At 32.7% G+C, this 23,635-nt stretch overlaps 1 protein-coding gene and 1 long non-coding RNA gene across 3 annotated transcripts; one reads left to right on the top strand and one right to left on the bottom strand.

Annotated features, from left to right (window-relative positions):
• Positions 1-7,922: 7,922 nt before the first annotated feature.
• Positions 7,923-12,795, top strand: LOC143072873 (uncharacterized). Of its 2 annotated transcripts, none has more exons than XM_076248006.1 (2): positions 7,923-9,503; positions 11,199-12,795. In XM_076248006.1, exon 1 carries the CDS (start codon positions 8,212-8,214, stop codon positions 9,487-9,489), a length of 1,278 nt encoding a protein of 425 aa, XP_076104121.1. In that variant the 5' UTR covers positions 7,923-8,211; the 3' UTR covers positions 9,490-9,503; positions 11,199-12,795. The 2 variants fall into 2 exon arrangements, with proteins under 2 accessions (XP_076104121.1, XP_076104120.1); XM_076248005.1 differs by having other exon boundaries at positions 11,196-12,795.
• Positions 12,796-12,800: 5 nt separating this feature from the next.
• LOC143072874 (uncharacterized) lies at positions 12,801-20,346 on the bottom strand. Its single transcript, XR_012977339.1, has 5 exons — positions 19,942-20,346; positions 18,503-18,565; positions 17,937-18,004; positions 15,990-16,054; positions 12,801-13,555 (listed from the first exon to the last, which is right to left on the bottom strand). It is a non-coding gene; the product is annotated as an uncharacterized LOC143072874 (long non-coding RNA).
• Positions 20,347-23,635: the final 3,289 nt, after the last annotated feature.

Below are 23,635 nucleotides of genomic sequence, written 5' to 3'. Positions count from 1 at the left end.
GTCAGTTATCCATACGGGACAGCCTTAATGTGGTTTACCGTATACTGACAGTCAGAACTGTGCGGTGGGTATAGCGGAGTCAGGTAGTGGTAAAACGCAATTACATAGTTTGGCGATGTCAATGTTTTCTAGTTGTGTAAATAATTATATTAAGGTTTATGACCCCTTCTCATTTGCCGAACTTTTCAAACTTCAAAACTACAGATATAATGAAAAATAGAAATAGGCTATGTTGTACATATACCAAGGGGAAACTTGATGCAAAGCATTATTATTTACTGTTTCATTGGATTTAATAGAAAAAGAGTACTTTGTGGCGAATAAACCAAGATTTTTATAGAAAATCCACAGCCTTAAGTGCAGACATTTTTGTTATAAAATTTGAAACATAGATTGCTCTCACTTTTCTATGATGTGCTAGTGTTTATTTTTTACAAAAAGTTCTAATCAACCTGTAAATTCCGAAATACCTCGTGCTGAGTCACTAAAGTCGAGCGCACCCTAAAAGGTGTACTTGATTTGGTCCATATTTTTATTTGTTTTAACTAACCCGAATAATTCAGTCGTTATATTCCGCTGATCTACGAAGGCTACATTAACGCCTGAACGTCTTCCTCGATCAAGACCGTCAACCGGAAAATTCACACCGCTTTGCAATATGGGAATTTTGATTTAAATTGGCAGCTAAAGAAGGAGGAGTTCCGGATGTTAATTGATGATAAATGATGTAAACTGATGTTAATTGATGTTAATTAATTATTATCGGATTTGTGTTAATTGAACACACGTGTTTGGTAAGACAATTTCAAGAGAGTTGCGCAGACTCGTATCCTGATCGCCGCTGATTGGCTCTCTCTCACAGAGAGCAGGCGACGCGGCCAATGATCACAAGGAGTTCAAGCCCTCGTGTGGGAGAAAATCGGACACGGAAAGGGCTTGAATTATTCGAGTTAGTTTTAACCAACGAGTTAGGGAGCTACCATTTGATTTTTATAAGGGGGGGCTAGGATGAAATTTGAAAAAAATAGGCAGGACAGGAGTTTTGAGTAAAAAAAAAAGGCAGGATGAGACACTTACAAAAAAAAAGTCAGGACGCAATTTGGGTAAAAAAAAGTCAGGATAAACTAAAAAAAAAAAAGGCAGGACCGAACAGAGTGAAAAATAAAAAGGCAGGACAGAGATTACAGCTAAAAAAAAATGCAGGACAAAATTTTTCATCCTAGCCCCCCCATAAAAATCAAATGGTAGCTCCCTTAACTTCATAAAAAAAACTTGTTTTAATGAAATCAATGCTAGCACTGCATGCAATAATCCTATATCTATCAGTCATCAAATTGTCAAATATGAGAGTACAAGGATAAAGGTAGTGGATTTTCTATAAAATTTCCATATGTTTAGCATTGAATCAACATTTTAAAGGGTGCATAATCCTTAAGTTAATATACAATACAATACAATATTTTTGTTTTCCAAATTAAAGGGCCCATTAAGAGCATAACATTAATTACAACATGACATAAACATTACAGAGTGATTAAAGAAACATAAAATAATAATTCAAATGCATGAGGAAAGGATCAGTGGTCAAGGGGAGATAATTTTGATAACTATTAGACTATTTAAGTTAACTAATTTTCTGATTTTCTTAGTTGCAGGCCTTTATCGAGGTATGCACATAAAGTAGATAAAAATTTGCTATCTTCATTAATCATGATCCATGAAAAAGATCTTTTCTATTTAAATTATCTAAACTGGGGTATTTTTCGATATAATCAGTCATATCTCTTCAGAGGTTATTGTAAAGAGGGCATTCCAGAAGAAAGTGCATTTCATTTTCAATACAATTTGAATTGCAATATAAACAATACATATCCTCTCATGTTGAGGTAATATTTCATTTTTACCACTCGTTCATGTCTGCCAGTTTCCATTCTTAAACAGTGATTGCTGAGTCTGTATTTTGTTAACATATGTTTTAGATATTGAATGGATACCTAGAGATAAATGTTTTGAAGCAGATGCTATAAGCAAGATTTTGATTTTGACTATGGGGGCGTCAGTGTTGAGTTTTTTTGAATTTATAGACTCGGTGGCGGATCCAGGGGGAGGGTTGGAAACCCCCTTTTTTGGGCGATCAATGCATTTGAATGGGGATATATAGTTGGAACCACACCTTTTTAAAATGGCTGGATCTGCCCCTGAGATTATATGCATGGACCTCATTCAGTTGATAGATGTGCTAACAGTAATAACAAGAACATTGAATTATTTAATTCTAGATGATACATACAAGGTTCATCAGGTGTAATTGCTTTTTTCTTTGACTGGAAGGAGGACAACAATTGGTTGCCCCCTATAATTTAGTATTATCAGATTATTACATGGCATTTTTCATATCTCATGTATTATCAGCCCTAGGTTCAATATCAGCCCAAGAGCCGCATGGCTCGAGGGCTGATATTGACCGAGGGCTGATAATACATGCGATATGAAAAATGACATGTTATGATCTTTTTATCATATGCTTCAACAGTAGAGGAAAAATAACAGATTCATATATTGATCCTTTGACCGAAGTTTAAAGAGTAAAAAGTTCACGGCCGTCGGGCCAAAAATTTGATACATTCAATATGAAATCTTTCTATCACATGCCTCAACAGAGAGAGAAAAAAAAACATTTTAATATGGACGAATGGACAAAAAAATAATTCAACAATATACATAATGATCATTGTTTGGAAAAGTCAACTTTTTAAAGAAACTTTCTAAATTATGTTTCAGAAAAACTTTAAAAATGCATTTATTAAATAATTGTTTGTTTTGTTTTGTTTTGTTTTTTTGTTTTTTTTTGTTTTTTTGATTTCTCTATTATTTTAAACAATATACTTTCCAGTATCCAAATAATTGTTTTGTACACTACTTTGTAATGTTTTTCACTGAAAACGTAGCATTGAGGTGTATTTTCCGGAATTAGCCGAGTATTACCGGAATGCCATGTGATAACGTTACGGAAAGGCATGTGATAACAATCGAAGCATGTGATAAACTTTTCATATCAGCCCGCTAAGCACCAATTCGAAAAATATGGAATTTACGTCAATTTAATGCTATTATCATACGGTAAAATTTATATGTTATTTAGTCTAAGTATATGATAAGTATAGTTATTAAACATTATATTGTGCCATTTTGGAATTTGTTAAATCAGAATAATTTGTTACGTCAACCTTATGTGGCCGAGATGCTTGAATTCAATGATACTAGAGACATTTATGTTCATGGCTCTTATAAGAAAGCCTTGGTTCAGATGATTTTAAAGGCACTGTACTAGCTTCACATAAGCATTGTGACCTAGTATTGATATAATTTTAAAATTGGATTTTGAATAATGATAAAAATGCATTACAAACAATCTTCTTTATTTTGTGTAGTTGGTTATGGTTTAGGTATTTCCTACTCAACATTATTGTTTAGTATAACATTATAGATATGCCGCTTGGCTAGTGTAACGATTAAGATATGCGGCTTGACTAGAGTAAAGATTAAGAATTAGATATGCCGCTTGGCTAGAATAACAATAGAGATTGACGCTTGGCTACAGTAACGCTTCAGATATGCCGCTTGGCTAGAGTAACGATTAAGATATGCCGCTTGGCCAGAATAACAATACAGATTCCGCTTTGCTTAAATAACAATACAGATATGCCGCATGGCCTAAATAACAATACAGATTGTCGCTTGGCTAGAATAACAATACAGATTGCCGCTTGGCTTAAATAACAATACAGATTGCCGCTTCAACTTGCTTGGCTTAAATAACAATACAGATTGGTGCTTTGCTTAAATACAATTAGATACAATTGTTACCCATTTTTTAGAATTTATCCTTGAATTACATAATGGAAGGGCAGACACGAAAATTACTTAACTAAAAGATTGATATGTTCTTCATACGCGGTAATTTTTTTTTTTAAATCGGAGGTTATGCATTTTCAACATCAAACCTGGTAGATACCCATGTCGTCGACTTGATATCTAATTGTTCTGCTTATTAGGGACGACATCAAAAGTTCAATGAAGGATAAAAAAAAACCTTAATTCATATAGTTTTTTAACTGACCCCCTCACCCACCTCTTAACTTAATTTGGGAAAAATTGATTGACTCATATGGATATATGTAAAAATCAATGTTGGATAACCAAATCTTGCAGCAGTTCAACCCCCCCACCCCCAAACTATTTGAATTAATTTTTTTTTTTTATCTTACATTGATCTTTTGATGTCGTCCCTTAATAACTATGTAATAGATAAATTGAAAACTTATGCAAATGGTGTTTTTGAAATAAAACACTTCGTAATCGAGAAGAAAATTGTCACATTATTTGTTTCTATTAACTTTCAAAAATTTTGTTACTATAGTAAACATTACAGTAAGCATTTGTCGCCTTCTCTAACGAACAGCTTTTGTTCTATTTCAATCGGGTTTCCACCTTTAAAGGTCAATGTAATGTATCTGAATGCTACATATCGCTTGTCTATAATATGCCATAAATTCATAAGATACACTTTGCACTAAAGTACTAAGCTGGTTTATTTTGGATACAGGTTCTTTATACGGCTAAATTATTTTATAATTATGGTTTCAAAGCTTAGTGCAGAGGTACTGTAAACATGGCAGATGGAGATCCGAATCTGCTAAAGATGGATATGTGAAGGAAAATATTATTACCGGCTCAATTATCTGTATCTCATTTAGGGATTTAATTACAATAAATTGATCATACATTTGCCGACCTTTGTTTTTTCGAAAATGCACTTGACTTTTGCAAGTGGCTACTCCCATGTGAGAGTTTTGTATTTATATCATGTATATATTGATAAATGTTTAATGTTCGGTTGAGGTTACGAATAAGAACATAAATGTGAAGATTTTTCTGAAATCTCGATAATTAATCTGGATTTTTGTCCATTAGAAAAAATCTCAATATAAACAAATGCATGCAGTAATTTCTGAATTTTACAGTAAGTTTTGTTAACCAATCAATCTCAATGGGGTTTAATTCAAAGTCTGGAATTCTTTGGTACGGTTTTTAAATCTGTTCACATTGATATCCAAATGGTCCAAAATTGAACTGTTTTTAATTTCATCAAAAATTGTATAACTGGGGTTTTGTGATATGCCGAATCTCACCACTTATTTAGATTTATAGTTTTTTTGTTTTCAAACTGTTGTCCATCAGGGGCCAAAATTCAACAAGGATTGGATATGCTTTTTTTTTATAAGCTGAATCTAACAAGGTATCTATAGCTAGATTTCAGATTTTAGGCCCGCTGTCATGTAGTTCACATTGAAGTCCAAGGGGTCCAAAAAAATAATAATCTCATGGTTCCTTGATATGCTGAACCTAACCATGCATTTAAATTTTGGATATTGGACCACATAGAATGGGTCTCACGGAAATATATTTGTATTATAAATTTATAATATAGAACATATCTCATTTAAAGCTTTCTCTAATGAGAAAGGTATATATGCCCGATATACTTACTAAAGGTGTGATGAGATGATTGGAGCTGTTAATTTTCTCCTTGATAATATTTATGTACGTTTCTGTAACAAAGTTTATTGACAGATCTAGGTATTCCTAGGGGCACTTATTGCATCCCTTTAATAGAAGACTTGTTTTGAAACAAAGTTTATGACCAAACTCCGTAGAGACCCTTTTCTCTTGACTGTTCATGACGTTTTCACACTAAATCCATTGGATGTGGGATGTGCACGGTGTGATAATTTAATCTTAGTTGCATGATTATTTTATTAGTTGTTTTGGGCTTTGAACTAGCTATCAGTAACTATCAGAGTACTCTCAGATCTGTACTTGGTGTCTTTGTTATTGGGATAAAAAAGTACCCGGTCACGTTCACTCTGTTTTTGTGAGATGTATTTCTATTTGTATCCATCTGATGAGTTGAGCTTTTTTCAACTGATTTTTATAGTTCATTCTTGTGTTGTTCTGTTACACCACAGTCCAAGGTTAGGGGGAGGATTTGGATCCCGCTAACATCTCCACCCACATTCTGTATGCATGTACCTGACCCATGAAGGAGCCTGTAATTCAGTGGTTGTCGTTTTGCTATGTTACATATTTGTCTTTCATTAATTTTTTCTACATTAATTAGGCCGTTTGTTTTCTCTTTTGAATTGTAATTACATTTGTCGTTTCCGGGCCTTTTATAGCGGATTATGCAGTATGTGCTTTGCTCATTGTTGAAGGCTGTACAGTGACCTATAGCTGTTAATTTCTATGTCATATGGTCTCATTGGCATCATACGGTTACCACATCTTTTTATAATTGGTAATTAAATCACAAATTCTAAATTTATAAGTTCTTAGACCATATTCATTGTGTGTCAGAAACCTATTCTGTGTCAAATATTTAATCACAATCCAAATTCGGCATGTATCAATCTTAAATATTGTGTCCATACTTGCGTTAATTGTTCATGTTGTACCAAGTGGCAACCTGGAATTTTTTTTTTAAAATAAAGCCAATCCATATCAAACGTAGTAACCTTCAACGGACACACCCTGTTCCATTGTGCCAACATGCAAAACTTTTAATCTAAATAATGACGTCTGTAAACTGATGAAAGTCTCAAGGATGCTTTGGTATGGGCTTTGCTCATTGTTGAAGGCCGTACGATGACCTATAGTTGTTAATGTCTGTGTCATTTTGGTCTCTTGTGGACAGTTGTCTCATTGGCAATCATACCACATCTTTTTTATATTTGTAAAACAGGTACTTCTCAAATAACAATTATACAATTTATTTATTATAAAGCAAAATAATTAATGAAAACATATTTATACTGTAAATTCAAACAAAATTTCCAAGTATTTATTGCTTGGTAATGCTAAACATTGGACAAACAAAATACATAATTGTTGTCATTTAAGGACGTGTTCAAAATAAATCATGCTATTAAAATTTACAATATAATTTTATTTGAGTGAAATCTATCCTGGTATAGCAATTTTTATTAAAAAAAATGTATCAAAAATATGATTTTCAGTCATTGGAAAATATTTGGATTAACTGGAGTATACGAATATGTAGTTCCTTGCAGACTATCTGCTTTTGTTAACGTGGTACCTAACACTACAGGGAGATAACTCTGTAAAATCAGCTAAACATTTTAATTACATTGCAAAATTAAGAAAATATTAAGCTTCTCAATGATCAAATATTTTTTTTAAACTGCTATATATCCAACCAAATTTTATTGAGAAAGTGATTGGTTAAAGTTTTTTGAAATTTTGAAATTTTTGTCAAAGGGTCAAAGTAAATATTTTGTCAAAATTTTATGAAAATTCAACAAGCCAAATTGATTTTAGTCAAGGTGTTAGGTACCACCTTAAATATGTGATTAAGTCGTCAAGTTGACAGTAGAACCTTGAAAAAAATATTTAAATTCACATGACGACAATTTAACTTTAAAAAATTGTCTACATTCACAGCTCAACAATTTAACATTAACAAAATTGTTGGTTGACAGATGGACAAATTAACTTTTACAAATAATTGTCTACCTACATAGGTGGACAATTTTCCAGGGTGAGTGGTAAGGTTAGGGTATCAAGGGCAGCTAGGGTAAGGATTATGATTAAGGGTTAGATTAAGAAGGTTTGCTACTAAGTTTCAAAATAACAAGCTTTTTAGGGCATTATAAAAGGAACCAAAAGAGCAAAAAAAATTTTTAAAAATAGGTCAATGTGCTTATTTTCCAGATATTAGCCATTGAAATTTTGGCGGGAAAATAATCTTTCTTGACTTTTCCATGCTTTATCATTGACAAGTTTAAGTGCCCAAAAACTAATAAAAAAATAACAAGGATTTTATAAGACTTCAATAGATATCTTATAATTTAACTACGTCATCCCGTTTCCGGGACCAGATGAGATGTTCGTGCGCATGTGTAGCTTCAGTTCGTAGCTTTATTTCATAGAAGGCAGACGTGGTCTGTAATTGTAGCTTCTATAATGAAATATTTTATCACAATAACTACGAGGTAGTTATTTTTTTGTTGTTTAATATGTAAATAAACTCGAGGGGTTTATTGTTTATATTAATTTTTTTATATTTTTCTCTGTTGTAAATTTACGATAAATAGACCGTTTTACGGCAGTTGATATTTTTTGGTGTAAACAATGGCGGATGCCATGCTCTCGAAAACTGATTCAAAATCCTTGAAGAAAGGTTCAAGTGCTTCAAATGAGGCAAAAGGTAAAAATCCTAAAAGAAAATCATCCGGTGATGATTCTCGTTCAAAGAATGACGATACAAATAGTTGTAGTAGTGGTGCAAAAATTGTCAGCTCCGGCAAGGCCGGAACTGATGCTTCAAGACTTAAAGGTCTGAGTCAAAATACTGGCGAAGCTAGTAAAGAGCCCACTTTAGCTGAGGTTTTTTCAGTTCTGAAGAACATGCAACAGGAACAGAGTTCCCAAAAAACTGATTTTGTGTCTCTCAAGTCGATGGTCGACGAATTGTATTACGTTGAGCCTGAGGGTTACGATGAAAGCCAGGGTGCAGACCCTGAGGTTTATGATGAAAATAATAATGACAATAATGATCATGTTGGTGATACTGAGGTTGCAGAACCTCCAGCTAAAAAACAAAAAACTGTTGACAAAGAGGGTGACAATGTTTTTAAAGCTGCTGCTCAAGCTTATAGGTCAAAAGATAATGTTGATACAAGTGTAGATGACACTTTAGCTGACACGGTTAATGAATTTTTCCGTGAGGGAATATCTGATGAAAAATACAATGAACTGATGAAATCAGTAGCTAGACCAGAGAATTGTGTTTCTCTTACAAGGACTAGAGTAAATCAGCTCATTTGGGATTTACTCTCTCCTCAAACTAGATCTTTTGATTCGGTCATACAACAACATCAAGAGACTGTTGTTAAAGCATCATGTAACATTACAAAATTATTAAATATGTTGTGCAAACTAAAATCTGAATTGGGTGACGACTGTCAACAAGAAATGCAGTCTTGCATAGATTTGGGGATTGATTCCATAGCTTTACTGTCACAATATAACAAGATGACTAATATAAAAAGAAAGGAATATCAAAGATTTGATTTAAGTCCTGAATATCATCATTTAAGTTCACCCTCAATTCCTTTCACTGACATGCTTTATGGTGACAATGTCCATCAAAAGTCGAAAGAAATTCAAGACATGAACAGACTTGGTCGAAATTTAAATAATAATAATAATGCAAGAGGTAGAGGAAATGGTTTTTCTCGAGGAGGTAGTTTTGGTAGAGGACGAGGTTTTGGTAGAGGCCGTGCAGGGTCTCGTCGTGGTGGATACAGAGGTGGTCGAGGCCGTGGTTACGGCGGTAGAGGCCAGTATTCAAATGATCAAGGTGGTTCAAAAAACTTGAGAGGTGTTCCAAGTTTCCTGAGGAAGTAAATTATGCTAAACAGGTAAGTTTAGCGGGTGTCTCTGATATTAAACCTTTTACAGCAGGTAGATTGAAAAATTATGTTGAAAACTGGCAAAAAAATTACTTCTGATAAATTTATTTTGGATACAGTTGAACACTGTCACCTTGAATTTATTGATAATTCAATACCCACTCAAAGTCTCACACCATATCAAAGAATTTTTGATAAAGGCCAGGAAAAGATTATAAATGACGAAATAGAAAATTTGAAAAAATTAGGTGTAATAGTGGAAGTTAAATTTGATACAGATCAATATATATCTCCAATTTTTACAGTTCCAAAGAAAAATACAAATGAGCATAGAGTGATTCTTAATTTAAAAGAATTGAATAAATTTATTATTCCCCATCATTTCAAGATGGACACTTTTGAAATGGCTTTAAAATTGGTGAAACCAAATTGTTTTTTCAGTTCAATTGATTTGCGTCATGCATATTATTCTGTTCCTATAGCAGAGGAACATCAGAAACTATTACGTTTTATATGGAAAAACACTATTTTTCAATATACCTGTTTACCAAATGGTTTGCTATCAGCACCTAGAATCTTTACAAAGTTAATGAAGCCTGTTTTTGCAACTTTACGGCAATTTGGTTATATGAATGTAGCTTATATTGATGACTCTCTTTTGCTTGGAGATACTGAAGATGAGTGCATAGAAAATGTACAAAATACTAATGATTTAATGGAGTGGCTTGGTTTTATAATTCATGAAAGAAAATCTGTGTTCAAGCCTGCTAAACAAATTGTCTTTTTAGGCAATATTATTGATTCTGTATCTATGACAGTTGTGTTGCCAAAAGAAAAAGTAGAAAAAATTGTATTAGAATGTCAGAATCTGATCAAGAAAAACGTAGCTAGTATACGGTTAGTTGCCCATGTTATAGGCTTGCTAATATCCACTCTTTCAGCTGTGGATTTTGGTCATTTATTTTACAGAAATTTAGAAATTGAAAAGATTCAGGCTTTAAAATTTTCATTTGGGAATTTTGATCAAAATATGACTATAACATTTGCCATGAAAGCAGATTTAAAATGGTGGGTTGAAAACTTACATTGTCAGAAAAGAGTCATTAATAGGAAAAATCCAGATTTTTCTATGACAACTGACGCCTCATTAAAAGGCTGGGGTGCTTTATTTAAAGACCAAAAAATTCAAGGAAGATGGAATGATGTTGAGCAAACTTATCACATAAATGTTCTGGAATTGTTAGCCATTTCTTATACTCTGAAGGCTTTTTGTAAAAATTATTCAGATATACATGTGAAGATTTTTTGTGACAATTCTAGTGCAATTGCTTATGTTAACAATATGGGTGGTATAAAATCCAAGCAAATGAATGAAATAACCAAACTTTTGTGGGTTTGGTGTATTGAAAGAAATATATGGATTTCAGTAGAACATATTCCTGGTAAATATAACGCTGCAGATGTTGAATCAAGAAAAATTGACGATCATTTAGAGTGGATGCTTGATAAGCAAGTTTTCCATAAATTAGTGGAGATTTGGGGTACTCCAGACCATGATTTATTTGCCTCTAGATTAAATTGTCAAGTTAAGAGTTTCTCGTCGTGGAAACCTGACCCTGAGGCAGTATTTGTAAATGCTTTTAGTATTTTATGGTCTGATGAGGTATTTTATTATCTTTTTCCCCCTTTTTCTCTAATTAGTAGATGTTTACAGAAAGTTCAGAAAGACAGTGCAGAGGTTCTGATGATTGTACCATTATGGCCGACTCAGGCATGGTATCCAGTTTTACTAGAAATGTTGATAGACTTTCCAAAAATGTTGCCTCGAAAGAAAAGACTTCTGTCCATTCCAGGAACGGAAAAGATTCATCCTCTTCACAATCAGTTAAAGTTTCTTGCTTGTCGGTTATCAGGAAAAATTTGGAAAACCAAGGCATTTCAGACAAGGCTTCCAAAATCTTTTTGGCGTCTTGGCGAGACAGTACGAAAAAGCAATACTCAACTTATGTCAAGCAATGGTTCCGTTTCTGTAGTAAAAGGAAAATTGATCCACTTCAACCAGCTTTAAATGAAGTCTTAGATTTTTTAACAGTGCTTTTTGATAAAGGATTAAGTTATAGTACGATAAATTGTGCAAGATCTGCATTGTCAGCCTTAGGAATAATGTTTAATGGAGTGACAGTTGGCTCTAACGCTACAATCATCAGATTTTTAAAAGGTGTTTATAATTTGCGACCTTCAGAACCTAGATATAGTGAAACTTGGGACGTATCTAAAGTTTTTAATTTTTTACGGAAGTTATCTCCCGTAAAGTATATTTCGTTGAAAGATTTAACATTGAAGTTAGTAATGTTAATTGTTTTATCCACGGCTTGTAGGACACAGTCGTTGTTTTTACTATGTTTAGACAATTTAGTTAAAGGAAAGGATAGTTATACTTTGTTTTATTCAGGTTTATTAAAACAGAATAGACCTGGGTTTAATGTACATTTTGTTGAACTTTTTGCTTATCCTCCAGATAGGAGATTGTGTGTTTTTACTGTTTTAAAAGAATATTTGATGAGAACAGCTCAAGCTCGTGGTAATAGTCAGAAACTTTTTATAAGTTATGTGAAACCGTTTAAAGCCGTTTCAAGAGAAACAATTAGCAGATGGATCAAAACTGTGATGTCTAAATCAGGAATTAATTTAAAATCTTATTCTTCGCATAGCGCTAGATCAGCAGTTGTTTCTAAGGCTTTCCATAATCTGATTCCTGTGGAATGTATTTTACGAAGAGCTGGTTGGACCAGTGAAAAGACTTTTGCTAAATTCTACAAGAAGCCGATCGAGTCAGATGAACAACGTTTTCAGAGAGCTGTTCTGAGTACATAGAACTTTATTTGTAAATGAACTTTGTATATAGGAGGGATATATTTGTTGGTTTTTTTTTGGAGGTTTTTAATATAACTTTTTGACTTATCTCAGGGCTTGTGCTCTTTGAAGTCTCATCTGGTCCCGGAAACGGGATGACGTAGTTAAATTCCAAAACTAAACGAGACTTACCTTGGTAAAAGTTGAAGTTCAGTTGGAATTTAACGTAGTCATCTTTAGTTGTAGGGATCAGATGCCCTCCCGATATCCCTCCCTCTTTTTTGTGATGTTGTACTTAGTACTTTTGTATGCACAAACCCTTCGACTTTGAAGACTGAAGCTACACATGCGCACGAACATCTCATCTGATCCCTACAACTAAAGATGACTACGTTAAATTCCAACTGAACTTCAACTTTTACCAAGGTAAGTCTCGTTTAGTTTTGGAATTATCCATGTAAAAGATTTATAAAAAGAAAAATATGGATCAATGGGCAAAATTTTGTAAGGCATTCAAATGGATAAAACCAGAGAATTCTGAAAATCTGACAAAATTCCAAAATACGACAAGCAAACATCCTTAAAGGGTAAGGGTTAGGGTTAAGTAAAGGATGATAGCGAGTTTGAGGGTAAAGGAAATTCTCTATTAATGTGCAATTAAGTGCCCTATATTTTGTTACTCGTGAGATAAAAAGGAAGAGATTATTTTAATATAGGCATCTGTTGACTTGTCAACCTGTTGACCTGTCTACCAGTCAACCAAAAAAAGACTATTTTATTCTATCAAATTGTCAACCATTACAATTATAATTTTCCATTTCATCAAATTGTCAACAATAATAATTATAAAATGAGAAGTATTAGTTTAATAACTATTTTTATAACTATATAAATATAATTTTTTATTTGCAAAGGAATACATATATAAAGCCAGAACTAGATATCTGTATAGTACATTTGAGCCAAACAAATAACAGCATTAAAACAAAAAATTGTTAATTTACAGTAAATGGAAAAATTAACAGCATTAAAACAAAAATTTGTTAATTAACAGTAAATGGAAAAAATAACAGCATAAAAAAATGAATCGTTTGGCTTTCAGAATTATCATTTAAAGATTTTATTAAACAAAAAAGCAATATATATCTTGTCTGCTTAGTTGTTATTGTCCATTGGATTGACCACACAAGGCAGCAGTAGAAACGCACCTGTAAAAGAAATAAAATAATATTTCATTTCTTGACAATCCATAGTAATTTTAAGTAATGTTAAAATATATGAATTAGGTAATGTTTAAATATTTGAGTGTTAATTTTTCTTTTAAATCGACAGAATTTGTTGTATATAAAAATACTTGTTTTCTATTCAAATTTATTGATTTACCAAAAAATATTGCAATAGAGATTGTGTAGCTAAATTTGTTATAAAATGAAAGCCATTTTAATAATCTAATTTTGATTTCAAGGTGTTAACATCACTATTACCAATATTAAATTAATTATTTATTGAGTGTCAGACAAGAGCAGAAGCTATAAAGCTGTAAATTTGAAAAATTTACATACAATGTACATGATAAAATTATTCAGAATACCGGTATTTCGATAATCTTTCATTGGTAATTGGTTCTAGTTTTATGACATTTACTTTGTTTCTCCTTATATTGAATGAAGAAATGAATTCTTTGGAAATTTGTATTGAAAGAAATACAAAACTGAATAAGAAGAAAAATATAATTAAGACATCTTATCTATGCGACAGCACTTGCCATTTCATTGCAAATAAATGTGAGGTTATCTCCCCTTTTCAAGTATTCACAGTTCTTTAATATGATAAAAACAACAGTTCTTTTTATGATTCAGTTCATGGTTATTATGTAAAAGTTTAAAAATGGTATAAGAGAAAGTAGATAAAAAGGACTATAAACCTTCTGAACTGTTTAGAGCATTAAAAACATCTGATTTACATCTATAAAGGCTGCAGTAGAAAATATAAAGATGAAATATAATTGCAAATAATAAAGATTTATAGAAATTTAAACTGTCCATAACATTACATCAATTAATTAAATTTGTAGAAGGGTAGTAATGCCCTTTACCATCAGGCGTCAAACGGTCATTATTGGCTACTGTTAGCATCAAATTGATTGATAAAAATATCCTTCTGGTGATTTGTCAGAGGTCTCAAATAATGATCGTTACAGTTATTTTTTGGAAAAAAATTATAAGGCTTCACCACACTAATTTGATTCCTTGTTCGACGGACCCGCCCGCACCTATTTTTTTCAAAACAGATTTTTTTTTATATTCCCGTTTCCCGCATCCGGAAATGTAATCGTGTCTATTTCCCGCACCGTTTTTTTTTGGAAATATTATAAAAAGATATCAACATTGGTTTCTTTCCCCCTTACTTATATTCCCTATCCAAAAATGTTCGTTGTTAGAATAAAGTACAAAGAACTTCTGAAGGATTTGCCTTCAAATGCAATTATATTGTATGCTGGCAAAACAAAACTATCTATAGCCGCTGCATGTTTATGCACCTGTCCTGATTGATTCAGGGGCCTGTCGTTCAGCAGTTATCGTTTGTTGATGTTGTTCATTGGTATTTTCCTGTTTGGATATATAAATTAGTTCGTTGGTTTTTCTGTTCGAATTGTGTATGCTAATAATTTTGGGATCCTTTATAGCTTGTTGTTTGGTCTGTATCAAAGCCCTGTTTTAAAAGGCCGTACTTTGACCTGTACTTGTTATTGTCAGGTTGAGAACAACCCTCCCTCAGACAAGGGATGTAGAAAAGAAAATAGAAATACCAAGGATTTGTATAGTTCTTCTATACAAAACCTTTGAAAACTTAGAATTTTGTACTCAAAAAGAGGACAGTTACATCCTATTTTAAACAACTTTTTCTAAAAGAGGGGTCCACTTATTTTGAATAATATTAAACTGTTAAAGTAAATGTGTTAATTTAACATGGTAACATGGTTAAAGTCCAGGAATATTACAAAATTACATGTTTTGACCATTTAATACTAGATAGATATATAGTTCTTTGAGAAAATATGAGCCCTTTTGTGCAAACAAATATATTATAACTTATATTGATCCCTCATAAAACATGTAAAAGGGATATTTATAACATTAAGGGGTTGCCCCCAAACTGATTATGACTGGATGGAGAATTGTCTCATTGTCAGTCACACATACATAGACCAGATTTATTTCTTGGTGAACAGGGAAAAAATACTTCAGAAATTAAAAAATGTCAAAGTACAAGTTATAAATCAAGTTTTATTATTGTCAAAACATACTATTTTATGTTTACAAAAAATATAATCGCTCGCCTTTACTTTACAAGCTTCGCCTCAAAAATTTGCAAATTAAATATTTTTTTATTAAAATTTTCAAATCGCTCGCACCAAATTTTGGAGTCTAAAAATCCGTAGAACAAGAAATTAAATTGGTGTGGCCTAACTTGATTCTTCAAAATTTGTTTGATTTTTTTTCATTGTCTAAAACTTTACATTTTATTGCATGCTCCAAATTTTACAGTCGGCGTCATTCAGTAAGAATTTTTACGATTATTGGTTATAAAAGTACCCCCATTACCACCCTCTTGTATGTGGACAAATAAATATTTTCTCACCTCAAAAAGATCCAAATTCTACTCCAGCGGAGCCAGTATCCAAAAGGACAAGCTGTGATGCTAACCTGTAATACAAAATTGAATCAGTTATATACAGCTAATTTCCTAATGCATGCAGATGAAGACTTTGGTTAGTTTGCTTGCTTTGTTTGTATAGTGTACAATTATATTGGGAAAATGTCCAATTGAATTTAAATATGATATATACAGGTTTAACTATGTCATATATATTGTTTGGAGATGTCAATCTTAATTACAAAGCTTGAATAAACAATTATACAAACAAAGCAAGCAAGCCAACCAACGTTTTACTCTACAAGCATTAGGAAATTAGCTGTAAACTGTTCAAAAATCGACAGTGGATTAAATATTTTACATTGTGATTAAGGAAAACATGGATTTCTGTGGATATTAAATGATAGAAAGTTGGTTGATAGAAAATTGGTACTTTGTTCAACATTTAAGTTTGTGTTTCATAACTACTCAAGAAATCCAGTGGATATTTAGTTTAAATCTTGATAAATTAAAAAAAGTCAATCAAAGAGCAGATTGCTCTGAGGGATTATTATAGACTAAGGATTGCCATTGTTTGTATTGACACATGTATACATGTAGCTGTATATTATTATTTTTAAAACTAATTCAACTGCACATGTAAAATATAATTTACGTAATCTGAATAGTTACACGTTAACAGTATGAACAATGTACTTGTGTTTTATTTTTGTCACTTCCAAATTTACTTTCCACAGCAGTCACTGAGACTCAGAGTGAGAGAAAGTATTTCACTTGGTATCTTATCACCTATTTTCCTACGTTAATTCTAGGAGGAACCCCATTCCTAACTCTTTAAATATTTAATTTCCTTTGGGTCAATGGTCATGACTTATTTCTGTACACATTCCATGGTTTAAATTGCAATGGTTTTTTATATGATACGACGTTTATCGATAGAACAAGTTAATTTTTCTCGATGTGTTGTATTGTTTTAGAATCAGTTGAGTCAGGAACATATATATTATTTAGATATACCAAGGATCTTACTATACAAATCCTTGGATATACTGTTCACAGGTTGAGTGGGGAATCCAGAGCAACCATTCAATCATTCAACCCCTTGAAGTCAAGAAAACTATATACATGCACATAATTACCTAAACAAACCCTGAAGCAAGAACATATATTAAATGTTAAAGGTTCTCTATTTCTTTATGGAAGTACAATATCAAATATCAGTTTCATAACGGTGACATATAAGAAAAACTCCATCAGTTTTTATGACAGAAATAGATTTTTCGGAATTCAGAGAACTCTTGCATTTTTATCAAAACTGGGGAATTCCTTCTGACGTGTTTCTAAATTTATAAAAACACTAAATATAAATACTGCTCAATTCTGACTTTCCGTGTTGTTAAAAACATGCATATAAGTCAATGGAAATATCAAACATGAAGATTATGAAAAGAACATTATAGGAAAGTTGTTTAAGTTCCGCCCCTTTGGTTTTTTTTACCTTTTCAAGCAAGACAATCATAAGAATCTGAGATGTTCCTTAATGTTTAGAATAAAATGGTTGACGTGAGGGCATGGCCCTGAGCCAATGGTATAAGTCTACAGATTGCTAGAAAGCAATCGTATCCCCAAAACAATTTCTGTTTCAAAACTTGACAGTATCTCTACTATCTTGGACAATTATGTACCCTCTTACCTCTGGAGCTGAATATCTCCATGTAATGCAATCTTTACGATACCCGAATCGTTATTTAATTGACATCCAAACACTTTTAGATTAAAATAAAAGAATATAGTTCCAATGTCCCACTCGTTGCACTTATTTAATATTTCCATAGGCCATAATTATATTAAAAAAAGTTGATCGTTCACCATTATAGAACTTGTCCGAGATATTATGTGTTATGTGGGGGATAAAAATTTAGGTATATCTACCAATATGTTTGCAGTATCAGATCGTCAATTCTTACTTTCAACACCATGGAACCAGTCCTTACATCAGCCTATAAACAAATAATAAAAGCAGTATACTTGTATGAAATATTCACTTTACAGGTCAATCCAAGCACTATAGATATACTTGTTAAAGAAATCTGTTGTGCTTGTATTGATAGAAAAAAGTCAACTGATAAACATTTCTTGTGGATATGCCATACTGTCCTCATTAACTTTAAAGATCCATGAAATTCTGTTGTGCAGTTTCAAAGGACTTGTAGTGCAACTGTTACAGCAGTATAGGCCTTAATTTAAGTTCAGAGGGGCATAACGTAACCCCTAGAAAAAAAAATTGAACCATAATTTCTTCTTTATATGCACAACTACATAGTATTGTGTACATACTACCTTGTTTTATGAAATTGTGGTTTTAGAGGAGTTGCAATGACAAGAACCAGGCTGACGAACAGGACAGACAGGTCAAAAATATTATACCCCACACAAACTCCCATTTTACATGAACTGAGTTCAGAAATTAAAAAATCTATGTAATTATTAAAACTTACTTTAAAAGTCTGATCCAATTGCCATTTTCAGTCTCAATCCTTAAGGACAAGCCCAAAGCTAATCTGTAATGTTTAAACAAATAATCTGACTTATATATTCAGTTAAAAAAAATATTCTGGATTTATTTTTGGCAAATAGGATATGAATGATGTAAAAAAACAAAATTTTGTCTTGCTTAAAAATCGAGCTTCATGTGAAAACCCTGGTTCCACCCCACGAAACTCAATTAGTCTGTGAATATTAATGATACTTCAGTTAAAACAAGAATGTGTCAACACTACACGGATGCCCCACCCATTCGCACTACCATTTTCTATATTCAGTGGACCGTGAAAAGGGAAGAAAATCTCTCATTAAACATTAAAATTAGAAATATCATATAGGGAACATGAGTACTTAGTTTCAAGTTGATTGGACTTCAAGTTCATCAAAAACTACCTCGACCAAACACTTTAACCTGAAGCGGGACGGACAGACGTACGAACGTAAGAACGAAATAATGGACAGACAGACCAGAAAACATAATGCCCATGAATGGGGCATAAAAACATGATTTATTTCTTTGTGTCTACTTTCTATGTTCGTTGTGATTTATGTGCCTCGTACCAATCTATGGAGTAAAGCCAATAGAACCATATTTTTCAGTTTATTCTTATTGTCACAGGTTAGTCCATTGTTGGTTGAGCACTCACAAACATGTTTAATCAGTGGCAGATCCAGCACTTTTTATAAGGGGGCCCCTTTGACTGACATAAAAAAAGGGGGGGCACTTCATGCTTCAGTAATTCCCTATATAATCAACTCGTGTTTGGAGATATGAATGAAACAAATTCAAATAAATATATTGTTTGATGTCTTATGTACATTTTCATTTCTATATCTATAAATCTATAAAAATTGTATGGCTATTTTCCTTGGTTGAATTGGAAACAAAAGAAAGTCATTAATATACACAAATCAAAACATTTTTAAGCACAATTTTTTTAAACATTTTCTCATTGTTGAAGGACTTGTCTGTGAACTTGTATATGATGAACAGCAATCAAATAAAAGGGTTTCTTTGTTGTAGACCAAGTAAATTTGACATTTTCCCTCTCTTATTCTTCAATTTTTCCTGCTTCTTAATAACAGGGACATTAGAAAGAACCAATCGAGCATATCTTTAGTTTGGCTGCATCATTTTTCCACGTGGACTGCTTGCCAAAAATGAAACCAGATAATCTCCAGAAAACTTCAGCATGACATCTCAAAGTCCCCTTCTACAGGCATAGGCAGAAAGCCTGTAGCTGTCGTAGGTCGCTAGCTAACATCCCAGCCGCCTGTCCTCGCGAGTCTGCGACGTAGGCCATCTCAACATCCATGACTGTCGTCCCATTTGGAGGTAACCAGCTACTTCGAGGAAACGCCACAAACAGCAAAATCACTTAATCCTACTTACATTGCCTATATTTCTTCAAGTCTTTTACTTTGGGCTGCTTCTTCTGTCCTCTTTGGTAGAATTGGAAATAAAAGAAAGTCATTATTATTCAGATTAATGTACACAAACCAAAACATTTTTATAAACAATTTTTTTGATACATTTTCTCATTGTTGAAGGACTTGTCTGTCAACTTGAATATGAAGAACAGCAATAAAATAAAAGGGTTTCTTTATAAGAATGTTTTTTTGTGGATTGAATCGGTCAATTACTATCAAATATCAAATGTATATCATTTCAAAATTACATAAAAAGATCCCTTTGAATAACGCACACCATATCCTGAAAAAAAAGATACCACTGAACTATCCATAGAACAAAAGCAAGAAACAGACAATAAAACCTGACCAATCAGAACTAGCTCAGAAAACAACTGTTAATTGTTAGAAAAGTCTTTGAACTTGAAGCACAATGTATTTCTGAAATGATCATTTGATATTTGTTCTGTCAATATCAAATTGTTTTCAAATTAAGATTAATTTAATATTCTGTTACAAAATTCGACTATTAAGGTGGTACATCTGACCTTCAAAACAGCGGTACCCCAAAAATAACCCCTGGTTTTCTGGAAATCTTAAATTAGTGTACTATAGAGCGCATTAATCCCAAATTTTTTAATGCAAACTGACAGACAAGTGAATTTTAGCTCAAAATGGTCGAAATATATTTCTCTTTCACCAAAAGTTTCATTTCTGCAAATTTGTTGGTTAAATTAAGTAAACAATGACATCAAAAGCACTATTTTGTGTTACAGTAGGCCTATTTTTACATACGTTCAAAATTTGAGGGAGTAATTGGTGGTCTGACACCTACATAACACTAAGGAGATAACTCTGTAACAAACAGCTGAACATTTTTATACACAATTTTTTTTAAACATTTTCTCATTGTTGAAGGACTTGTCTGTGAATTTGTATATGAAGAACAGCAATAAAATAAAAGGGTTTCTTTGTTGTAGACCAAGTAAATTTGACATTTTCCCTCTCTTGTTCTTCAATTTTTCCTGCTTCTAAATAACAGGGACATTAGAAAGAACCAATCAAGCATATCTTTAGTTTGGCTGCATCATTTTTCCATGTGGACTGCTTCCCAAAAATGAAACCAGATAATCTCCAGAAAACTTCAGCATGACATCTCAAAGTCCCCTTCTACAGGCATAGGCAGAAAGCCTGTAGCTGTCGTAGGTCGCTAGCGAACATCCCAGCCGCCCATCCTCGCGAGTCTGCGACGTAGGCCATCTCAACATCCATGACTGTCGTCCCATTTGGAGGTAACCAGCTACTTCGAGGAAACGCCACAAACAGCAAAATCACTTAATCCTACTTACATTGCCTATATTTCTTCAAGTCTTTTACTTTGGGCTGCTTCTTCTGTCCTCTTTGGTAGAATTGGAAATAAAAGAAAGTCATTATTATTCAGATTAATGTACACAAACCAAAACATTTTTATAAACAATTTTTTTGATACATTTTCTCATTGTTGAAGGACTTGTCTGTCAACTTGAATATGAAGAACAGCAATAAAATAAAAGGGTTTCTTTATAAGAATGTTTTTTTGTGGATTGAATCGGTCAATTACTATCAAATATCAAATGTATATCATTTCAAAATTACATAAAAAGATCCCTTTGAATAACGCACACCATATCCTGAAAAAAAAGATACCACTGAACTATCCATAGAACAAAAGCAAGAAACAGACAATAAAACCTGACCAATCAGAACTAGCTCAGAAAACAACTGTTAATTGTTAGAAAAGTCTTTGCACTTGAGCTCAGAAAACAACTGTTAATTGTTAGAAAAGTCTTTGCACTTGAAGCACAATGTATTTCTGAAATGATCATTTGATATTTGTTCTGTCAATATCAAATTGTTTTCAAATTAAGATTAATTTAATATTCTGTTACAAAATTCGACTATTAAGGTGGTACATCTGACCTTCAAAACAGCGGTACTCCAAAAATAACCCCTGGTTTTCTGGAAATCTTAAATTAGTGTACTATAGAGCGCATTAATCCCAAATTTTTTAATGCAAACTGACAGACAAGTGAATTTTAGCTCAAAATGGTCGAAATATATTTCTCTTTCACCAAAAGTTTCATTTCTGCAAATTTGTTGGTTAAATTAAGTAAACAATGACATCAAAAGCACTATTTTGTGTTCCAGTAGGCCTATTTTTACATACGTTCAAAATTTGAGGGAGTAATTGGTGGTCTGACACCTACATAACACTAAGGAGATAACTCTGTAACAAACAGCTGAACATTTTTATTCACAATTTTTTTTAAACATTTTCTCATTGTTGAAGGACTTGTCTGTGAACTTGTATATGATGAACAGCAATCAAATAAAAGGGTTTCTTTGTTGTAGACCAAGTAAATTTGACATTTTCCCTCTCTTATTCTTCAATTTTTCCTGCTTCTTAATAACAGGGACATTAGAAAGAACCAATCGAGCATATCTTTAGTTTGGCTGCATCATTTTTCCATGTGGACTGCTTCCCAAAAATGAAACCAGATAATCTCCAGAAAACTTCAGCATGACATCTCAAAGTCCCCTTCTACAGGCATAGGCAGAAAGCCTGTAGCTGTCGTAGGTCGCTAGCGAACATCCCAGCCGCCCGTCCTCGCGAGTCTGCGACGTAGGCCATCTCAACATCCATGACTGTCGTCCCATTTGGAGGTAACCAGCTACTTCGAGGAAACGCCACAAACAGCAAAATCACTTAATCCTACTTACATTGCCTATATTTCTTCAAGTCTTTTACTTTGGGCTGCTTCTTCTGTCCTCTTTGGTAGAATTGGAAATAAAAGAAAGTCATTATTATTCAGATTAATGTACACAAACCAAAACATTTTTATAAACAATTTTTTTGATACATTTTCTCATTGTTGAAGGACTTGTCTGTCAACTTGAATATGAAGAACAGCAATAAAATAAAAGGGTTTCTTTATAAGAATGTTTTTTTGTGGATTGAATCGGTCAATTACTATCAAATATCAAATGTATATCATTTCAAAATTACATAAAAAGATCCCTTTGAATAACGCACACCATATCCTGAAAAAAAAGATACCACTGAACTATCCATAGAACAAAAGCAAGAAACAGACAATAAAACCTGACCAATCAGAACTAGCTCAGAAAACAACTGTTAATTGTTAGAAAAGTCTTTGAACTTGAAGCACAATGTATTTCTGAAATGATCATTTGATATTTGTTCTGTCAATATCAAATTGTTTTCAAATTAAGATTAATTTAATATTCTGTTACAAAATTCGACTATTAAGGTGGTACATCTGACCTTCAAAACAGCGGTACCCCAAAAATAACCCCTGGTTTTCTGGAAATCTTAAATTAGTGTACTATAGAGCGCATTAATCCCAAATTTTTTAATGCAAACTGACAGACAAGTGAATTTTAGCTCAAAATGGTCGAAATATATTTCTCTTTCACCAAAAGTTTCATTTCTGCAAATTTGTTGGTTAAATTAAGTAAACAATGACATCAAAAGCACTATTTTGTGTTACAGTAGGCCTATTTTTACATACGTTCAAAATTTGAGGGAGTAATTGGTGGTCTGACACCTACATAACACTAAGGAGATAACTCTGTAAGAAACAGCTGAACATTTTTATACACAATTTTTTTTAAAC

The sequence above is a fragment of the Mytilus galloprovincialis genome, chromosome 4, assembly GCF_965363235.1.
Source record: "Mytilus galloprovincialis chromosome 4, xbMytGall1.hap1.1, whole genome shotgun sequence".
Lineage (NCBI taxonomy): Eukaryota > Metazoa > Mollusca > Bivalvia > Mytilida > Mytilidae > Mytilus > Mytilus galloprovincialis.
Note: the sequence above shows the minus strand (reverse complement) of the source record. Positions and strands in the feature narration are given on the sequence as shown.